General features: G+C 55.2%; 2 protein-coding genes across 4 annotated transcripts in view; one reads left to right on the forward strand and one right to left on the reverse strand.

Moving 5' to 3' along the window:
• The window catches only part of SMARCC1 (SWI/SNF related, matrix associated, actin dependent regulator of chromatin subfamily c member 1), a 66,767-nt gene extending 63,154 nt beyond the window's left edge, over positions 1 to 3,613 (reverse strand). Inside the window, exon 1 of the mRNA XM_066313242.1 lies at positions 3,392 to 3,613. Within this exon, the coding sequence (XP_066169339.1) occupies positions 3,392 to 3,613 (222 nt within the window). The remainder of the gene's footprint in view (positions 1 to 3,391) is intronic.
• Positions 3,614 to 5,305: 1,692 nt separating this feature from the next.
• DHX30 (DExH-box helicase 30) overlaps positions 5,306 to 18,100 on the forward strand; it is a 31,685-nt gene continuing 18,890 nt past the window's right edge. Inside the window, exons 1-2 of one of the 3 annotated variants that reach the window (XM_066313181.1) lie at positions 5,306 to 5,336; positions 8,473 to 8,523. In XM_066313181.1, the coding sequence (XP_066169278.1) occupies positions 8,493 to 8,523 (31 nt within the window). In that variant the 5' untranslated portion in view covers positions 5,306 to 5,336; positions 8,473 to 8,492. Of the gene's footprint in view, positions 5,337 to 8,472; positions 8,524 to 13,077; positions 13,244 to 13,269; positions 13,403 to 18,100 lie in introns of those variants that run through there. The other 2 variants (XM_066313162.1, XM_066313171.1) reach the window with 2 other exon arrangements.

An 18,100-nucleotide genomic window follows, 5' to 3' on the forward strand; every position in this document is an offset into this window, starting at 1 on the left:
GTATTGGGGGGACAGCCCCTGGGTATTGGGGGGACAGCCCCTGGGGGCGGGGGGACAGCCCCTGGGTATTGGGGGGACAGCCCCTGGGGGCGGGGGGACAGCCCCTGGGTATTGGGGGGACAGCCCCTGGGGGCGGGGGGACAGCCCCTGGGTAGTGGGGGGACAGCCCCTGGGTAGTGGGGGGACAGCCCCTGGGGGCGGGGGGACAGCCCCTGGGGGCGGGGGGACAGCCCCTTGGTGGGGGGGGACAGCCCCTGGGTATTGGGGGGACACAGCCCCTGGGTATTGGGGACAGCCCCTGGGTATTGGGGACAGCCCCTGGCTATGGGGACAGCCCCTGGGTATGTGGGGGGACAGCCCCTGGGTATGTGGGGGGACACAGCCCTTGGCTATGGGGACAGCCCCTGGGTATTGGGGGGACAGCCCCTGGGTATTGGGGGGACAGCCCCTGGGTATTGGGGGGACACAGCCCCTGGCTATGGGGACAGCAGGTGGTCCCCAGCTGATGGAACAAGTGCCTGTCCATGCCCGTGCCCTGCTCCCGGGCGCTCCTGGCACAGAGGAAGGGGATCCCAGCTCTGCCTGCAGCTCTCAGCCCACTGACACTCCCTGGCCATCAGCCCCAGGGATGTGCACAGACCCCTCTGCACAGTGCACGGGGGTCTCAGCCACTGTCCTGCCCCCAGGGCTCCCTGATCCCCTCTAACCCAACATCCCCCTTGCTCCCTGAACACCACATCCTCCTCCCAGCATCCCCAAAGTCAGCTTCTCCAGCCTTTTGGCTCAGAGGGGCAGAGCTCCCAGAGCTGCCACAGGTCACAGATTGCCCCAGATATGAACTGGGATGGGTCCTCGGGGAGCACAGCCCTAAGGCCAAGGTCAGGAGCTGCATCCTTCACCAGGCAGCTCCTAAAAACCCTCCTGAACCACCTCAGAAAGGCATTTTATAAACAACAAATAACTGCCTTGGGACTCCCCATTTTAATGTGACTGATGTGGCTTACTGAGAAGGGAACTACCTCAACAATGCTCAATATTAGAGACAAATGAGCATTAATATAATCAAAAGAGAATTGCCCAATTAACTTCTGAACTGTCAATTTCTAAGCAACTATGGTGACATCAAGGCGTTCATTACAGTTCATTACTACCCAAATTACTCTGGACAAGGGCTGGAGGGACAGGACACAGGGAATGGATCCCAGTGCCAGAGGGCAGGGCTGGATGGGATTTTGGGAAGGAATTCCTGGCTGTCAGGGTGGGCAGGGCTGGCACAGGGTGCCCAGAGCAGCTGTGGTGCCCCTGGATCCCTGGCAGTGCCCAAGGCCAGGCTGGACAGGGCTTGGAGCAGCCTGGGACAGTGAGAGGTGTCCCTGCCATGGCACAGGGTGGAACAGGATGAGCTTTTCCCAACCTAAACCATCCCAGGATCCTGGACTTTGTTCTATTAAACTCTGTCAGACCCCCAGGACTCCAAACCCACGGCATGAGCCCATTCCCAGCTCCCTGGGAAGCAAGACTCCAACATCCCTGCTGCATCCCCACGGCCTGGGAAGGAGCTGGGCACCTCCTGCATCCCCTGATGCATAGACACAACACAATCCGACTTCCACACATCACACACACAAACGCAGGGAGCAGGAGGAGCCTGGAATAAATAATCTCAGTATAATGTTAATAACTTCATTTTCTTTCCTTATGTTTGGTGCCTGTCAGTGAGTTTTTCAAGGTCCAGCGTGAGTCTTCCACACTACTGCTGGAACCTCTTTTGTTCTTAATTGTCCTCTGGAGACACAGAGAACTCCCTAACAGCTGCTGTACTCCGGAGACACAGAAAACCCTTCAATATTACAGGTTTGGCTAATCTAGAGACAGAATGAGCAGCTCTGGAAACGCAGTTCTCCAGCCCTCCTGCCCCTCGGGACCTCTGGATCCTTGACTGAGCTGGGTGCTGCTCTTGGATCCTCTCCCAGCAGTGTCCCTGCAGCTCCCAGAGCTGGACACACCAACTGCTGCTGACAGCTCCACCACCGAGACGTACAAACTTCTATTTATAAGAGTATAAACTGGACAAAAGCCAGCTAAAATCACCATGTACCTCTCTGGAAGGAGCCACACACCTACAGCGGGACAAAAACAGTCACAAGAAGAACCAGAGTCCATTTACAGCCCATCCAAAAGGGAAGCAACCCTTCCCTCTGGAGCGCCAAGGCTCCATCTTTGAGCACTGGTATCAGCTTTTTTTGTTCCCCCAAAACCAAAATGATTTTTCATTTTTAAAAAGGATTTTCACGGCACCATTCCAAAACTCACTCGCCGTGTAGAGTCTCATTAACCCAGTTCTAACTACCTCCCAGAGCCGTGAGAAATACACACGGGATTTTTCTGGCGGCCGTGAATGGAGGGGTTTTGTCCTGGCTGCACACACAGCCTGCCCAGAGAGCCCAGCAAACACCTTGGGGTGCTCCTGGAGGCTCCTCAGGAGCCGCGGGGTGCTGGGGCAGGACGGGGAACGGGACAACCACCGCTCCTGCAGCGCTGGGGACAGCCCAGAACCGCAAAAACTCCCTTACATTTCCCTGTCGACACAAAGAGCTGCCAGCTGCACCCCACACCCCGATCCGAGCTGGAAGGACTGGAAAAACACAGTGGTTTCACGGCACGCCGATCCGGCTCAGATTGCTGCTCTCGGATTCTCCGCCGCACAAAGAACCCAGCCTGTGCCCGTGCCCGGCTGCTGGACCTGCCCAGAACCGCCGGGATGGCCCCAAATCGGGAAAATACGGAGATTTCGGCACCCACGGCAGCATCCCCCGGGCATCGCCGCCAGCTAAAGCTCTCCCGGGACAGCCACAGCCCAACACCCGGAAAAGTTACACCGGGCGGTTTTTTTTCACGGCTCGGGGATTGAAACGAAGTTATGAAATCAGCACACCACGAAAAAAAAACAAACTAAAACAAACACTTAGAGCAAGCGAGGCGGGCGAGAGGAGGAAGAGGAGCGCAGGGGCAGCGGAGCGAGCGGTGAGGCCGCCGAGTGAGCGCGGAGCAGCAAGGCGCGGGGCTCCCACAGCACCGGGGGCATTTCTCCTCCCTCTCCAGCGCTCCGCACGCCGCCGGCCGCGGCCAAACCCGGGCGGGCCGGGCCCTGCCCGCACAGGACACTCCGTGCCCGGGCCGAGCGGGCGGCGGGATCGCCCCCGGGGCCACCGGCGCTGCCCCAAGCACGGCCCCGGGCACCGAGCGGCGCCGAGGGAGCGGAAATGTCCCCGGGGCTGCCCCCGCCCCGGCCCTGCGCCGCCGCAGGTTCACAAAGAGCGGCGCAGACCTCGGCCCGTCCCGTCCCGTCCCGTCCCGTCCCGGCCATTCCCCGCCCGCCGCTGGGCCGCACCTTCTTGTAGTGCTTCCCCAGCCACACGCGGACCGAGTCGAGCTGGGACACGGTGTCGGGGCTCTCCCAGAACTTGCCGGCGGGGCCGCCGTCCTTGCGGCGCGCCGCGGCCAGCGCGGGGCCGGGCCCGCCCGCCGGAGCCGCCGCGGGGCCGCTCCCGGGGCCTCCGCCCGCCGCCAGCGCCGCCGCCGCCATTGTCCCCGCGCGCCCCGCGCCGCGCATGCGCCGCGCCCCGCGCCACGCCCACCCGGGAGCGCGCCCGCCGCCGGACGGGAACGCGCTCGGGAACGCGCTCGGGAACGCGATCGGGAGCGTGCTCCGAGATCGGAACGGGAATGCGATCGGGAGCGTGCTCCGAGACCGGAACGGGAATGCGATCGGGAGCGTGCTCCGAGATCGGAACGGGAATGCGATCGGGAGCGTGCTCCGAGACCGGAACGGGAATGCGATCGGGAACGCGCTCCGAGATCGGAACGGGAATGCGATCGGGAGCGTGCTCCGAGATCGGAACGGGAATGCGATCGGGAACGCGATCGGAGATCGGAACGGGAATGCGATCGGGAACGTGCTCGGCAGTGAGAACAGGAACACGAAGGGGAACGTGAACGTGCTCGGGCGTGTGATCGGGAAGGCCAACGGGAACGCGCACGGGAACGCGCGCGCCGTGCCTGTGCAGCCCCGCCCCTCCTGGCCCCGCCCCTGGGCGGCCCCGCCCGAGCCACTCCCGCTGAGGGACCCCGGGGCTCCGGACCCGGACACTCCGGACCCGAACACACCGGACCCGGACACACGGGCCAATTAGGGAGTTAATTTGGTGCTGACATAATTACCTACAGGTATCTGCGCCAAGTCTTCACTGCTGGGAAGTTTGTCTTTTCATAACCACATCTACATGCGTGGAATGGGGAATTATGAAGCGATTTCCCGCAAATTTTCTTTATAAAAACCACTTAGTTTCGAGTCTCTACTAATGCTTTATTTGTGAATCGAATATAGCAGAAAAATTAAAAAAAGACAAACCACCAGGAAAAAAGTATATATTAAAAAATACATTTTAGTTCAAATATTATCAAATAGAGCAGCAAAAAGTCCTTCATAAAATTACATTCCCCATATAAAATTGTCCCTTGCGTTACCGTCGTTTGTAAATGTTCCCTCATCCCTAAACACTCCAAGGCAAAAATAAACACCTGCAGGAAAGAAAACTTCTGGAGATATGGGGAATAATAAACCCACCAAACATCCAGAAATCTGAACTTCAGACCTGCCATTCTGAAAAAGCAGCAAAGTTTGTAGAGTTAAGAATTCCAGAAGGGTTTGAAGGGCCTTAAAATCCCATCCAGCGCCACCCCTGCCGTGGCAGGGACACCTCCCACTGTCCCAGGTGCTCCAAGCCCCAGTGTCCAGCCTGGCCTTGGGCACTGCCAAGGATCCAGGGGCACCACAGCTGCTCTGGGCAGCTCCCCGTCGGGACTGGGACCGGGACCGGGATCGGAACAGGGATCGGGATCGGAACAGGGATCGGAACAGGGATCGGGATCGGAACAGGGACCGGGATCGGAACAGGGATCGGAACAGGGATCGGGATCGGAACAGGGACCGGGATCGGAACAGGGATCGGGATCGGGACCGGGACCCGAACGGGTCTCACGGCGCGGCAGAGGATACGGCGCGCCCACCGTCCGCCCCGCTCATTGGCTCTGCCGTTGCCATGGGAACGTCTCTCGCCGCCCATTGGCTCCTCAGTTGCCATGGGGACAGGCCCCGCCCCGCGCCCACGCGCCCCTTGGCCCTGTGGCGCCGCTGGCCGCAGGGAACGCGCGGGCCGTCGCACTTCCGGGGCAGGGCCGGAAGTGAAGCGCGCGCCGCGCCGGAAGCGCGCGCGGGGCCTGCCGGGAGCTGTAGTCCCGAGGGGCGGCCCGGCGGCGGCAGTCGCGGTGCGGAGGTCGGTGCGGGGCGGGCGGGGGTCGGGCTGCCACCCTGGGAGAACCGGGGGGACGGCGGGGGCGGGACGGCGGCGGGAGGAGGGGGAGGAGCGGGGGATGGCGCCGAGCAGAGCGGGGTGAGGCGGGGAGGGCCGTGCGGGGCCGCGGCCTGCGCGGGCGGGGCGGCGCGGGCGGGGATGCTCGGCGGCGTTGGGGATGCTCGGCGGCACCGGCGGGGCCGGGGATGCTCCGGGGCTGCTCGGGAGGGCTCCGGGGCACCGCTCCCAGCGGGCCCTGCGGAGGGACGGGCGAGGGGAGTCCCGGGAAGCGGCCCCGGGAGCGCGGCTCTCCCTGGAGTTCGCATCCCTGCCCTGGGAAGGCTCCGCTCCCGCACGGAGCTGCTCTCCCGCAGCCTTTCCCCGCTGCTGCCTCTCCGTGCCCTGCCGTGGCTCGCCCCGGTGTCACCGCCGGCCCGTTTTGCCCCGTGGCCGCGGGGATTGTGGCTCCGGGGGCCCCGTGTGGCCCCGGTGCTCGGGGGTGTCCGGGGTCCCTCCTGCAGCCCCTCATTGTCCCCCTCCGGCTGCTCCCAGGAGGCTCCTGCAGGGCTGCCTCCCCGAGGAAAGGTTCCCCGCACGCCTCCGCTGCTCCTTCGGCCCAAACAGCCCAAAGTGAAATAAAATCACAGCTGCCAGTGGCCCGTCGGCTCTGCCCCGAGCCCGGGATCCTTGGGGCTGGGGGTGGGAGACAGCGGCATTTCTCCTTTGTTCTCTTCACAAAGCATTCGGGGCTCTGCCCCTTCCAACGCTGCTGGAATATCCCAGCAGCCAGCAACCAGAGTTGCTGTGATTTTTCCTGCATTTCTCTCGGGGATGTGGTTTCCCCTCATGTAGATGTTTTCCAGTGGATCAAGGAACCCCAATTCCTTCCCATCCTTTGGGGTTTTATCTGACAGTTTTCTGTGCCACATTGCCTGGTTTCACTCTTTGCAGCATCCAGTCTGTTCCTAACAAACTTTCAGTGTTTCTTTTCCCTCCTGGGGCTCTGGAGTTTGCTGGGTTTGGAACCCACGCTCCCCTGGATTCTCATTCCAGCTGTGCCATTGCCTGTCCTGTGTCCTCATGGTCCGTGTCTTCCCAAATCCAGTGTCCTGGGAGCTCCCACATCTCTCCTGTCATCAGACAAAATGTACTTTGAGTCTTCCAGTATCCCCTTCCCAGGCTGGTCCTGCATCCCTGTGTTTTCCCTGGGGGCTGGAGCAGCTGCCACAGATGGACACTTCTTTTCATTTGGGATCAGGAACTTCAGGAGCAAACTCTGGGATTTCCCCCAGGCTGCTGGATGTGCTAAAAGTGATCCCCAGGTCTGGATCTCGGTGTCCAGATTCAGCAGATCCTTTATTCTCCTCCCTGTCCTGCCCTGCTCCCGCCCAGTCTGACTCTTGCTGGTTCCCAGTGAGGCTCCCAGCTCAGCTGGGATCATGCAAGCAGCTGCGTTGGAATCTTGCTTATCCAAGGGCATCTCAGTTGTTCATCTTGGAACCTCAGCCCTGGAAGGTTTACAATTATTTTTATTTCTTTGTTCTTGAGCAGAAAAGACCATCTCCATCAACTTTATATTGCATTTATCCATTGGATCATGGAATGATTTGGGCTGGGAGTGTAAGGATCACCCAGTGCCACCCTGTGCCATGGCAGGGACAACTCCCACTGTCCCAGGGTCACCTCCCACTGTCCCAGGTGCTCCAAACCCAGTGTCCATCCTGCCCTTGGCACTGCCAGGGATCCAGGGGCTGCTCTGGGCACCCTGTGCCAGCCCTGCCCACCCTGCCAGGGAACAATTGCTGCCCTCTTTCAGCTCAAAGCCATTTTTGGAAGAGCCCTTTTGCCATCCCAGCATGGGTGAGACTTCCCTTGTTCCTGTTCCCTGAATTCCCCTTAGGGCACGTTGATGTGTATCTGCCCTGTCCCAGGGAGGAATTCCCTGGATTCCCTGGGACACTCTGCAGGCAAACAGCTCCTCCTCTGAGTCCTGCTTCAAAACTCACCAGGGGGATGTGGCCAATTCCCCCGGGGCTGGATTCCCTGCAGCATTCCCTGTCCCACTCCTGGTTTCCTCTCCCCAGACTACTCTTTCCTGTCAGAGCAATATTGGATCAGCCAGTTCAGCACTAATGCCCTGGGGTTAAGGCAGTTTCACCCGGGCTGGGATGATCCCTGTGGAGGGGGCACAGCCTGCTCCAGTTCGGGAATCTCACTCCAGGAGTTCCCTGACTTTGTTCCCTGCGGTGATCTGGTCACACTGGGGACATTTCCTTCTGAGATCCGCCACAGCACACGTGGGGTTTAGTTTTTGCCAAGTCGATTTGCTCTGTTTTTATTGATTTCATCCTTGGAAAAGGCCCTGGCAGTCTCCGTGGGGAGAGAGAACCATGGACAAGGTGTCACATCCAGAGATGTGGCCACAAAATGGGGTGGGTTTATTTGAAGCCTTGTGGGGTTTTATTTTGTTTCGGTTTTGTGTTTTTTGTTGTTGTTGCTTGTTTCTTGTTTTGGTTTTGCTTTTGTTTTCTGCTGAAGTATTTTTGCCTGATTGAAAGCAAAAGTGAATAATTGGAATGATAATTGCAGGCTATTAATTGCCTGCCCAGGAAGTCACTGATAGGGACAGTTAATGAATCCCAGAATATCCTGACTTGGAACGGACCCACCAGGATCATGGAAGTCCAGCTCCAAACTAACTTTGTGTGTAAATTATGACCTTGAACCCTCACCCATCTCATCCAAGTTTATGGAAAATTCTTTTTACTGTTTCCAAGAAGCCCTACAGTGTATTTAATACTTGGCATGACAGATAAAACACCCCCAAACAAAGTTGGTTTTGTCTTATTTGAGTGAAAGTTATTTTAGTAAGAAATAGAAAAGTTTTACACACTTTCAGTAAAGAACATTATCAAAAGTACAGTTCTCTTTCTTCTCCTGGTTGGTTTTTTTTTTTCTTTAGAGGGAATAATGGCAATAACCTACTTCATCCTGGCCTAAAAGGCTTTTAAACCCCCCTCATTTTCACCACAGGGACAAAGCAGAAGCACCTGAACCATTTTAAAGGCAATAGCAATTCTAACTTGCGGTTTCTTTGTGCTCCCTCCTGCTGTCCCAGGAACCCACCTTTCCGCTGGGATGGAGATGTTCTCGCTGAATTCCCTCAAAGGTAAGAGCTGACACAGCCTGGAGCTGCACTGGGGATTCTCCTGGGCTCAGAGGGGGAAGCTGAGCAGTTCCCTGGGGTGAGGACTCACCCTTGTGCTGGTTGGTGCAGCACAGAGGGAATGTGGCAGGAGGGGCAGGGCAGGATTTCAGGGAGACACTGGGAATGGGCAGGGGAGGAGCCCTGCACTCTTTTCCACAGACACTGGACACGTGTTTGCTGTTTAGCTTCAAGTACAGGGTTTTTTCCCCCCTTTAAATGTTGTCCTCCTAAACATTCCTGTATCCCCCAGTACCAACTCCATGAGCTCTTTGTCCTTGGGATTTGATCCTTTAGTGCCTGTCACTGTCACCGTGGCTCTTTTCCCTGTCATTGCTTTGCCAACCTTCCTTTCAATCAAATTTCTGTTCTCAGAAATCCCTCCAGCCACTGCTTTCTGTTTTAATTCTGGATCTTTCCTGAGCTCTGTTACTTGGTCTTAAAGAAAGTGGATAGAATGGAATAAAACCTTCCAGCTCTGGTGGAATTAGGGACCTCTCCCTCCTCCTTCCCAGGGAATTCCTCTTTTCCCTTGGCACTCAGGAGCCCCAGCAGTGACCCCAGCACTCCTGTCACTGCCCTGCTGCAGTTAAACCAAAAATCCCAGGATTCTTCCAGCCCAGGGCAGGAATTGTGTGCAGAGTCCCTTCAGCTGGGAACAAAGCCCCTCTCCCCCATCAGAGTGGGGCTGGAGTCTGGGTGGAGACGTGGAACTTTCCTGCTGAGGGCTGGTGGTTTGTCATGGCCAGGCTGGGATTGGGGCTCGGGATGCTCCAGCCCTGGGCATAAAGGAGTTTGTTAACAAAACTTGGCTCCTTAAGGAGCTGCTGCCTCTGCACAGGCTTGGCTGGAGGGGCTGGTGCAGCCCAGCTCATCCCAGGAGCTGCCAAAGCTGGGAGATGGCTCTGGAGATCCTGGTTAACGCTGCTCTCTGCGAAGGAAAGATACAGGAAATCGGCGACTTCGGGAATTTTTTAATAAATCGACTCTTCGCTGCTGCTTCTGTGCCCACAAGATAATTTTTTATATCGTTTTTGGTGACAAACCACCAGCTCTCCTCACCCCTGACTGTCCCTGCACACTGGGACTGCCTGTCAGCCTCTTCCCTCAGCTTTTCCAGCCCCTTGCCTGTGTGTTTCCAAGTTTTCCCCAGCTTTTCCCACCCTCTGTCCTTGTGTTTCCAAGGTTTTCCCAGCTTTTCCAGACCCCTGCCCATGTGTTTCCAAGGTTTTTCCAGCCCTCTGTCCACGTGTTTCCAAGTTTTCCTCAGCTTTCCAGCTCCTTTCCTGTGTGTTTCCAAGGTTTTCCCAGCTTTTCCAGCCCTCTGTCCTTGTTTCCAAGTTTTCCCCAGCTTTTCAGCCCCTTCCTTGTGTTTCTAAGATTTTTCCTAGCTTTTCCAGCCCTTGCCCATGTGTTTCAAAGGTTCCCCCAGCTTTTCCAATCTCTTGCCTGTGTGTTTCCAAGGTTTTCCCAGCTTTTCCAGGTTCTTTCCCATGTGTTTCCAAGTTTTCCCCAGCTTTTCAGCCCATTGCTTGTATTTCTAAGATTTTTCCTAGCTTTTCCTGTCCCTTGCCCCTGTGTTTCCAAGCTTTCCCCAGCTTTCCAGCCTCTTTCCTGTGTGTTTCCAAGGTTCCCAGGTTCTTTCCCATGTGTTCCCAAGGTTTCTCCAGTTTTTCCAGCCCCTTGCCTGTGTGTTTCCAAGGTTTCCCCAGCTTTTTCAGCCTCTTTCCCATGTGTTTCCAAGGTTTCTAGCCCCTTTCCCATGCGTTTCCAACTTTTCCCCAGCTTTTCCAGCCCCTTTCCTGTGTGTTTCCAAGGTTTCTAGCCCCTTTCCCATGTTTCCAAGCTTTCCCCAGCTTTTCCAGCCCCTTTCCTGTGTGTTTCCAAGGTTTCTAGCCCCCTGCCCATGTGTTTCCAAGGTTCCCAGGTTCTTTCCCATGTGTTTCCAAGCTTTCCCCAGCATTTCCAGCCCCTTTCCCACGTGTTTCCAAGCTCTGCCCACACCTTTGTTGGCTCAGCTTTGCCCTTGTGGTCTCCAGCCACGTTTCCCATCTCCCTGGGGCTCTGTTCCCTCCTGAGTTCCCTCCTGGGTCTCCAGGCCTTGAAACTTCTCCGTGCCCACGGTCAGGATTTGGGTTCTTTCCCTGCTGGACGGTTCAGTGCCTGTGCTGGATCTGGGGAAGTGTTCAAAAGCCCCAACTCCATCACCTGAAGCAGTTTGTCAGGAGTTTTCCCTTCCCAGCAGGAGGTGGGGATGTTGCCCTGCTCTGTGCAGCCTTCCTCTCCTCCCAGTCCTCCTCGAAGCTTTTGTTGCCAAACCACCTCGGTTTATTCCTGAATAAATAGTAAAAATCACAGTAAAACAATAAAAATTATAATTTGTGCAGCCTGCTGTCAAAAGATTACCACAGGATTAATTCCCTTACATGGAATGAGTTGTTTTCCTTTTTAGTGGCGTGGGTGATCTTTGGATGATTTTTGAATGAACAATCAATTTTAAATGTTTTTTTTTTTTTTTCCCATTTTAGTGGACCAATCTTTAAAATTTATATTCGAAGTGCCAGAACAACTTCATGTCTTTCAAAACAAAATTGGATTTTTTTGTCATCTGGTGCTTGTGTTTGCAATTTTTTATTTTTTTTTTAAGTAAAAGAACCTGCAAAGACAAATCAGCACCTAAGTCAGAGGTTCTAAAAAGTGAATATGGGAGAAGGCAAACTTGGTGTAATAAGACTTTTTTTGAGTGTTCAACTCTTCCAAAGTTGTTTTTTGGTGGGTTTGTTTCTTTTGTTTTAGGTTTTTTTTCCTAAAAGGTTTTATTTGATAACTTTATTCTCCTTGAACCTCTTCTCCTTGAGTCCAGCCTTTGTAAAACTGAACTGTGCCATGGTATCAATCAATATTTTTTGTGTTACAAAAGATCTTTTTTTCTGATTTAAAAACAAGCAAAAACGACTTAAAGACTTTTAAAAACTCCTTTTGCATCATGATGCTTAGCCAGCCATTCATGTAAATTTTCACTTTACACACAAAACACTCAGTAAGAAAGTCTTTGACATAAAAATGAGACCCTGGTTTAAAGAAACACAAAACTTAATGGTAGCACCAGTACAGCCAGGGCTAATACAGATGAATTGCTTAGGAAAAAAATCAGATTTCAATAAAATAAATAATCCTGTAGGGTTGGAATTTCAACCAGCTCTACAGCCTTAAGAATTCTATACTTAGATATGAAATAATTAGTGTTAAACTGAGTAACAGGAGGACTCGGAGCTGAGGAAGAGCTGACTTATTGTATGAAGATTCTAAGGTCTTTATCAAAGATTTTCATTTTAAATGTTATAGACTTAAGATCTGATGAAGATTTAAATTTTTGAGCTCTTTTTATTTTAACGCTTATAAAGATATTAAGGCTTTTTAGTGCTTATCTCAAATATTAGCAAACAACGGGGGCTGCAGGAGGAGCTGGGTCGGGATGAGGGTGGGAAAATGACTGTGCGCTCCGGTGCTCCCGGTGTGAAATCCCGGTCTGAGCCCCCGGTGTGAAATCCCGGTGTTCCCGGTGTGAATCCCCGGTCTGAGCTCCCGGTGTGAAATCCCGGTGTGAAATCCCGGTGCTTCCCGGTGTGAAATCCCGGTCTGAATCCCCGGTCTGAGCTCCTGGGTCTGAAATCCCCGGTGTTCTCGGTGTGAGCTCCCGGTGCTCCCGGGTCTGAAATCCCCGGTGCTCCCCGGTCTGAATCCCCGGTGCTCTCCGGTGTGAAATCCCGGTGCTCCCCGTGTGAAATCCCAGTGTTCCCCGGTCTGAATCCCCGGTGCTCCCGGTCTGAATACCCGGGTCTGAGCTCCCGGTGCTCCTCGGTCTGAACCCCCGGTGCTCCCGGTCTCAATCCCCGGTGCTCCCCGGTCTGAATTCCCGGTGCTCCCGGTCTGAGCTCCCGGTGCTCCCCGGTCTGAATCCCCGGTCTGAGCTCCTGGGTCTGAAATCCCCGGTGCTCCCGGTGTGATTTCCCGGTGCTCCCCGGTCTGAACCCCCGGTGCTAATCCCCGGTGCTCCCCGGTCTCAATCCCGGGTCTGAATCCCCGGTGCTCCCGGTCTGAGCTCCCGGGTCTGAAATTCCCGGTGCTCCCGGGTCTGAATCCCCGGTGCTCCCGGTCTGAAATCCCCAGGTCTGAATCCCCGGTCTGAAATCCCCGGTCTGAGCCCCCGGTGCTCCCGGTCTGTATCCCCGGTGCTCCCGGTCTGAAATCCCCGGGTCTGAGCCCCCGGTGCTCCCACGGCTGCGGAGTCCCGGGAATGCTCCGGGCTCCGGCCACGGCCAGGACAGCAGCTCCTTGTCCCTCTCCTCCTTTCCCCCTGTCCACCTCCTCCGTTCGCCGTCGCCGTGTCCCCGCTGCTGTCCGCGGTCCTTTCCCGCTTTTCCCGGCCCGTCCCTCGCCATTCCCGCTGGGCTCTCCCGGGGTCCTCCCGGCCGCCAGGGGGCGCCGCCGCGCGCGGCGCTGCGCTGCCGGCGGCCCAAGATGGCGGCGCTGGGGCTGCTGCTGCAGGCGGCGGCGCCGCTGCGCCTCTGCCGCGGGCCCCGCGGGCCGTGCTCGGCCCCCCGCGGGCTCCGCTCGGCCCCCCGCGGGCCCGCCGAGCCCCGCCGGGACGAGGAGGACGAGGAGGAGGCCGAGGCGGCGCAGGGTGAGCGGCGGGGCCGGCCGGTCGCGCAGCGGAAGGGAGGGGCGAGGCCGGGCCGGCGGCGGGGCGGGGGAGCCGCCACATCCCCGTCTCCGCGCCCGCCTTCCCGCTCCGCCGGCACCGGGATGCGCGGCCAGGGACGGGAGCCGCCCGGCTGCGCAGGTACCGGGGGCACGGCGGAGCGCCCCGCGGCCGCCCCGGCAGCCCTTTGTTGGCCGCGTTCCCCGGTGCTTCCCCTCAAGGTCGGCGAGGCGGGCCGAGGCGAGAGGAGGATGGGCGGCACGGAGAGGGGCCGAGGGAGGCACGGAGCCCCCGGGCCCAGGCGCTGCGGCACGGCTCGGGCTGGCAGCGCCCTGTGCCCGGGCAGGCTGAGCCCCTCCGGGACCGCCGCCGCTGCCAAAGGACGTGTAAAACAGGGTTTGGTGTCCTCTTTGCGATCGCTGTCTGTCGGGGTATGGAGCGCCGAGGGAGGCGAGCGTTTCGTGCCCGAGGTTGTGGCTTGAGCGGCTTTCCCTTTGAAAATCGCTGGTTTGGTTTCAGTTTTCGTTCGTGGGCTGCATTCTGGAAATTTGGCGTATTGTTATATTAGAAGTTTTTTTTCTTTTTGTCTCAGCCCTCATGCTTCTGTGTTCGGTGCTCTTTTGCCGCTCTCCAGCACAATTGAAGTTATTTTTTTCTCAGTAATTTCTGGATTCTTTGGGTCTTGGTTCTATTTCCCTTTCAGAAGCTGCTGAGTTTTGTCTTGGAGTTCAGAGTGGGATGGTCTTTTCATTGTTACATTCAAGCTGTTCAACAGAGCAAATTAACTCCCTGCTAAAGCAAGTGCTGAACCACCCCAAATTATTGTTTAATGAGCTGCTTCAGGTGTTGCCCGAGAAAAGGAATAAACCAGGGTTTTTTTTTCTTTCCTCTTTTGTACTTCATCCCTCATGACTTTTCTAATGTGTTTTCAAGCAGTCCTTGAGTACCTTTATTTTTGGCCTTCAGTTCACTCATCCTCCCTATTTGTGTTGTGCATTGACCATGGAAGGCTCTTGAGTCGGGAGTGTGGTGATGCTGGAATTGTTTGCAGTAATGGATTTGTTTTGGATGGACAAATAAAAGCCCTCAGGATGTCGTGAACTTGCCCTACCTGTCCAGCAGCTCCTTGAATGTGTGGAGATCATCAATGTCATTTGGAAAACCTCTTTCTGAGGTCGGTTCTGAGCCCTCAGCTCGTGAGCTGATGCCTCCTTTGCTGTCCTCCTTTGGCTGCTGTTATCAGCCTTGGATGCAAAGATGGGAAAACCCACTCGGGCCCAGGCCAGCTTCAGACAGCCACTGTTACATCTGTGTTGTTATCTGAGGCTTCAGGTTTTTGGCTCAGGCACTGGGGTTTGGGGAGCTCAGTCACTTCCCCCTCTTTCCCAAACCCTGTCCTTGGGTTTGCTCCAGGAGCCCTCCTCTGTCACTAATTCTGTTTGTCCTGTAGAACCTCAGCAGAATTTGGGCTGGAGCTCTGGGTCCTTTCCTGGAGCAGGGCAGGTTCCTGAGCAGCCCAGTGGCTCCAGGGGGAGCTTGGCCACTGCTCCTTCTCCTCAGCTGGTCCTGTTTGATTTTGGAGAAGCCTGCTCAGTGTTCTTGGTTTTTAAGCTCTTGTTCAGCCAAGGAGCTGCACGTGGGTTTTGTTGTGTGTGTGTCAAAAGGGGCTGTACAGGGTCAGGATTGCTGAGGATGGTTTAAACCCCCCAAAATTCCCCAAAAGCCATGCTTTGGTGTACTCCAAGCTGAGCTTCCAGGTGGAACCTTCTGTCTCCCTCCAGCTCTGCAGTGAGTGGAACATGTCTGGGCTAATTCCATGTGAAATGGGTATTGTGGAGCCACAGGGCTTTTCTTCTTCCTTGGGGATTCATGATGTCTTGGAAACACTTTGGGATTTATTACTTGACTTTATCGCGTCTTGAGGAGTTTTGTCTTTGATAGTTTGTCCTTGGTGCTCATTTATTGCTTTTCCAGGGAGCAGAATCAGAGAGACCAGAAACTGATGGATCTCCTCTGTCCTCCTTGAACAAGATTTAGGGCTGTTTGTTTGTGCTCTGAGTGTTTTCACTCCTCAGATGTGTTGGGGTTTGCAGGAGGCTGGGCCACTCCAGCTGGGTGGTTTGTTGGTTTTGGGGTCTGGTTTTTGTGGTTTTCAGTGTAGCTTGGAATTATCCCGGACTTTCACAACCAAATTAAGCTAAAGCACTCACTGGCTTTGAGGAACTTTAATTAGTTAATTGGCTTCTCTGATCGCCCCACCCTGACTTGTCTGCTCTCCAAGGCAGGCTTTTCATCTTCCCTCACGATGTCAGAGCTGTGGTTTGGGTGTCGTGTGTGGCTGGGTTTGGGGAGCATTGGGTTGTGTTCCCACCCAAACACGCACTCTCAGCTGTGGCAGCCCTGAGACAAGATGCTGAGAAATCCCATTTGGCAGGAGAGGGAAGGGAACATTCTGCAGATCCAGTTCTGCAGCTGGGGCTTGTTTCTGTAAAAGCTCCACGGGAGGGATGGCTTCCTGCAGGAAAAGAGCCTTTCAGCTCTGGAATTGGGGCAGGAATGGGCTGAAGGTGATCCAGCAGCCCTTGGCACAGTCAGAATGTCAGCTGGGGAGAAAACACTGCACCTTGCTGGGGATTCCAAGCCTGAGCTGTCACCAGAACTGGCCTTGTTGGTCAGAGATCACATTTTCCCCTCTGGAGCAGATTAAATATTTAGTCTTCTCCAAGGAGTCGCCTCAGAATGTGAGAAACTGCCTGTGTCATAGGTAATTGCACTTGGAGGGGCATTAAAAAATGTGCTTCTTGCTCCTCTTATCACAGAATTTCCCAGGTTATTGTTTGTGAAAGAGGAAACAACTGGAAGCCAAAGAAGCAGGCTGGTGCTGGAGATTTGCTTTTTGCTTTTCTTTTTAATTTAGTGAATTGAATGGTGCATTTGGGAGTTGTGTTACTGCTCTTCCCTCTCTTAGTCCCACCAGTGTGGAATGGAATAGAGCTGCAGAGTACCAAAATCCTGGATATTTTTCCAGTTTTCCTGAGCAGGCCAAAGTCTGAATATAGAGGAACTTGCTTGAGTAGATAGAAATAGCACATTTGCTGTATAATTACAGAAAATTGGCTCATAGTTTTTTGTAAGGCTGAGACCATTTTCCTTCTCCCTTGGCCGATATATAGAAGGTAATTCATGAATAAATCGTGTTCATAAATCAAAATAATTTCTGTAATTCCCCTGGAGTTATCCAAGGCTACTGAAAGCATTTCTCAAGATCCAGGTGGTTCTTCTGTGGTTTGCAAGAAGCAGTTCCAAAGCTGAGTGTCCCCGGTAATCTCCTGAGCTGAGCTGTGGCCCAGGCTGCTGGGTTTTGCTGGGGAGGGTGATGGGATCAGCAATGGCTTTTTGTTCTGCTTGGCCAAACAGCCCAGGCTGGCAGTGTCAGGCCTGCAGTGGCACAGCAGAGCTTTGCCTCCTCGGAATCTCCTGTGGTTTTCCAGTTGCTCCTTTCCAGCTGAGCCCTCCTGGGACGTGATTGTAACGAGCAGCTTCTCAGAGAGCGTCTCTTCCATGGGGCTGTGGGGCAGAGCCTCTCCTAAATTCTTGCCTTGAACATCTCAGGAAGTTCCCAAGGCCGGGTTGGATGGGCTTGGAGCAAGCTGGGATAGTGGAAGGTGCCCCTGCCCTTTTGTTAAATAAATGAACAGAAGATTTTCAAGGATCTTTGCAACCCAAACCATTCTGGATTATCTGCAGTTCCTGTGTTTCTTCACGACAGTAACTCCAGAATCCGTTTCCAGCAGAACATGGGGCCACATCTTGGTGGTGCTCAAGTGAGTGACTCTTGGCTCCTTGTTTCTCCTTGGATTTGGAGGCTCAGCTGGAAATTCTGGTGGTACCAGTCATCTCTGTGCTGGCTTCTGATTCATTGCTGAAAGTTACCCTGAATTCCTGCAGGGGGTTTGGAAACCCTCTGAAGGGAATGCTCACCCCCAGGTGGTGTGCAGGGGGGTTACCAAGTCCTGACTGCCCAGGGAGCGTGTGTGGGATGAGCTCAATGTGGGCTGAGCTGTGCTTGCTGCTGCAGAGGAGATCCCATCCCTCTCCCTGTTCCCTTGTGCTGCTTTTGGTTCCTGCAGGACTGTGCTGCCTGATTGACTTGTGAGCCCAGCAAAAACCCGTGTGTTTCCTCTTCCTGCCTCGGCTTTCTGTGGGATCAGGGCTGCAGATTGCCTCCCTGCACATCTGGTTTAGTGGGAGTGTTGGAGCAGCTGCCCCTCTCCTCAGGTGGAGCTGTGGGGTGTAGGAACACCCGGAATTGTTATCACAGTGATGTGATGTCTCTGGACCTGCTGCTGGACAAAAAGGCCCTTCCCAGTGCTGGCCCTGGCAGTGGTGCAGGGGAGAGGAGCTGGAGCAGCTCCCTCAGTGCCCAAACTGCTGGTGCTGCTCCGGGAGGAGGCTGGAATGGGAGGTGGGTGTGACACGGCTCTGTCTGGGCAGTGGGGTTTTCATTATTGTTGTTGTTAGTATCACTATTACTATTATTATTATTATTTAAATGAGTGGTTTGATCTGGCCATGAGCATCCCCTCCCTGCCGTACCCTGGGCAGCGTTTCCCTGTGAGGGCAGGGGCCAGTCCCAGCTGCCCTCTGTGCTGCTGCCTCTGGGCTGCTGTGCCTCCAAACACTTCTTTCCAGGGGGTTCTCTGGGCCATTCACTACCAAACCACATTCCCAGGCTCTAATCCAGCTGCCTCAGTCATTGCAGGAACAAGTCCTCAGGCGTTTTTTCATGTTCCTACCACTGACTGGATCTACTGTGTGCCTTGGGAGACCCTGGATTTA

Source organism: Sylvia atricapilla, chromosome 1, assembly GCF_009819655.1.
Source record: "Sylvia atricapilla isolate bSylAtr1 chromosome 1, bSylAtr1.pri, whole genome shotgun sequence".
Lineage (NCBI taxonomy): Eukaryota > Metazoa > Chordata > Aves > Passeriformes > Sylviidae > Sylvia > Sylvia atricapilla.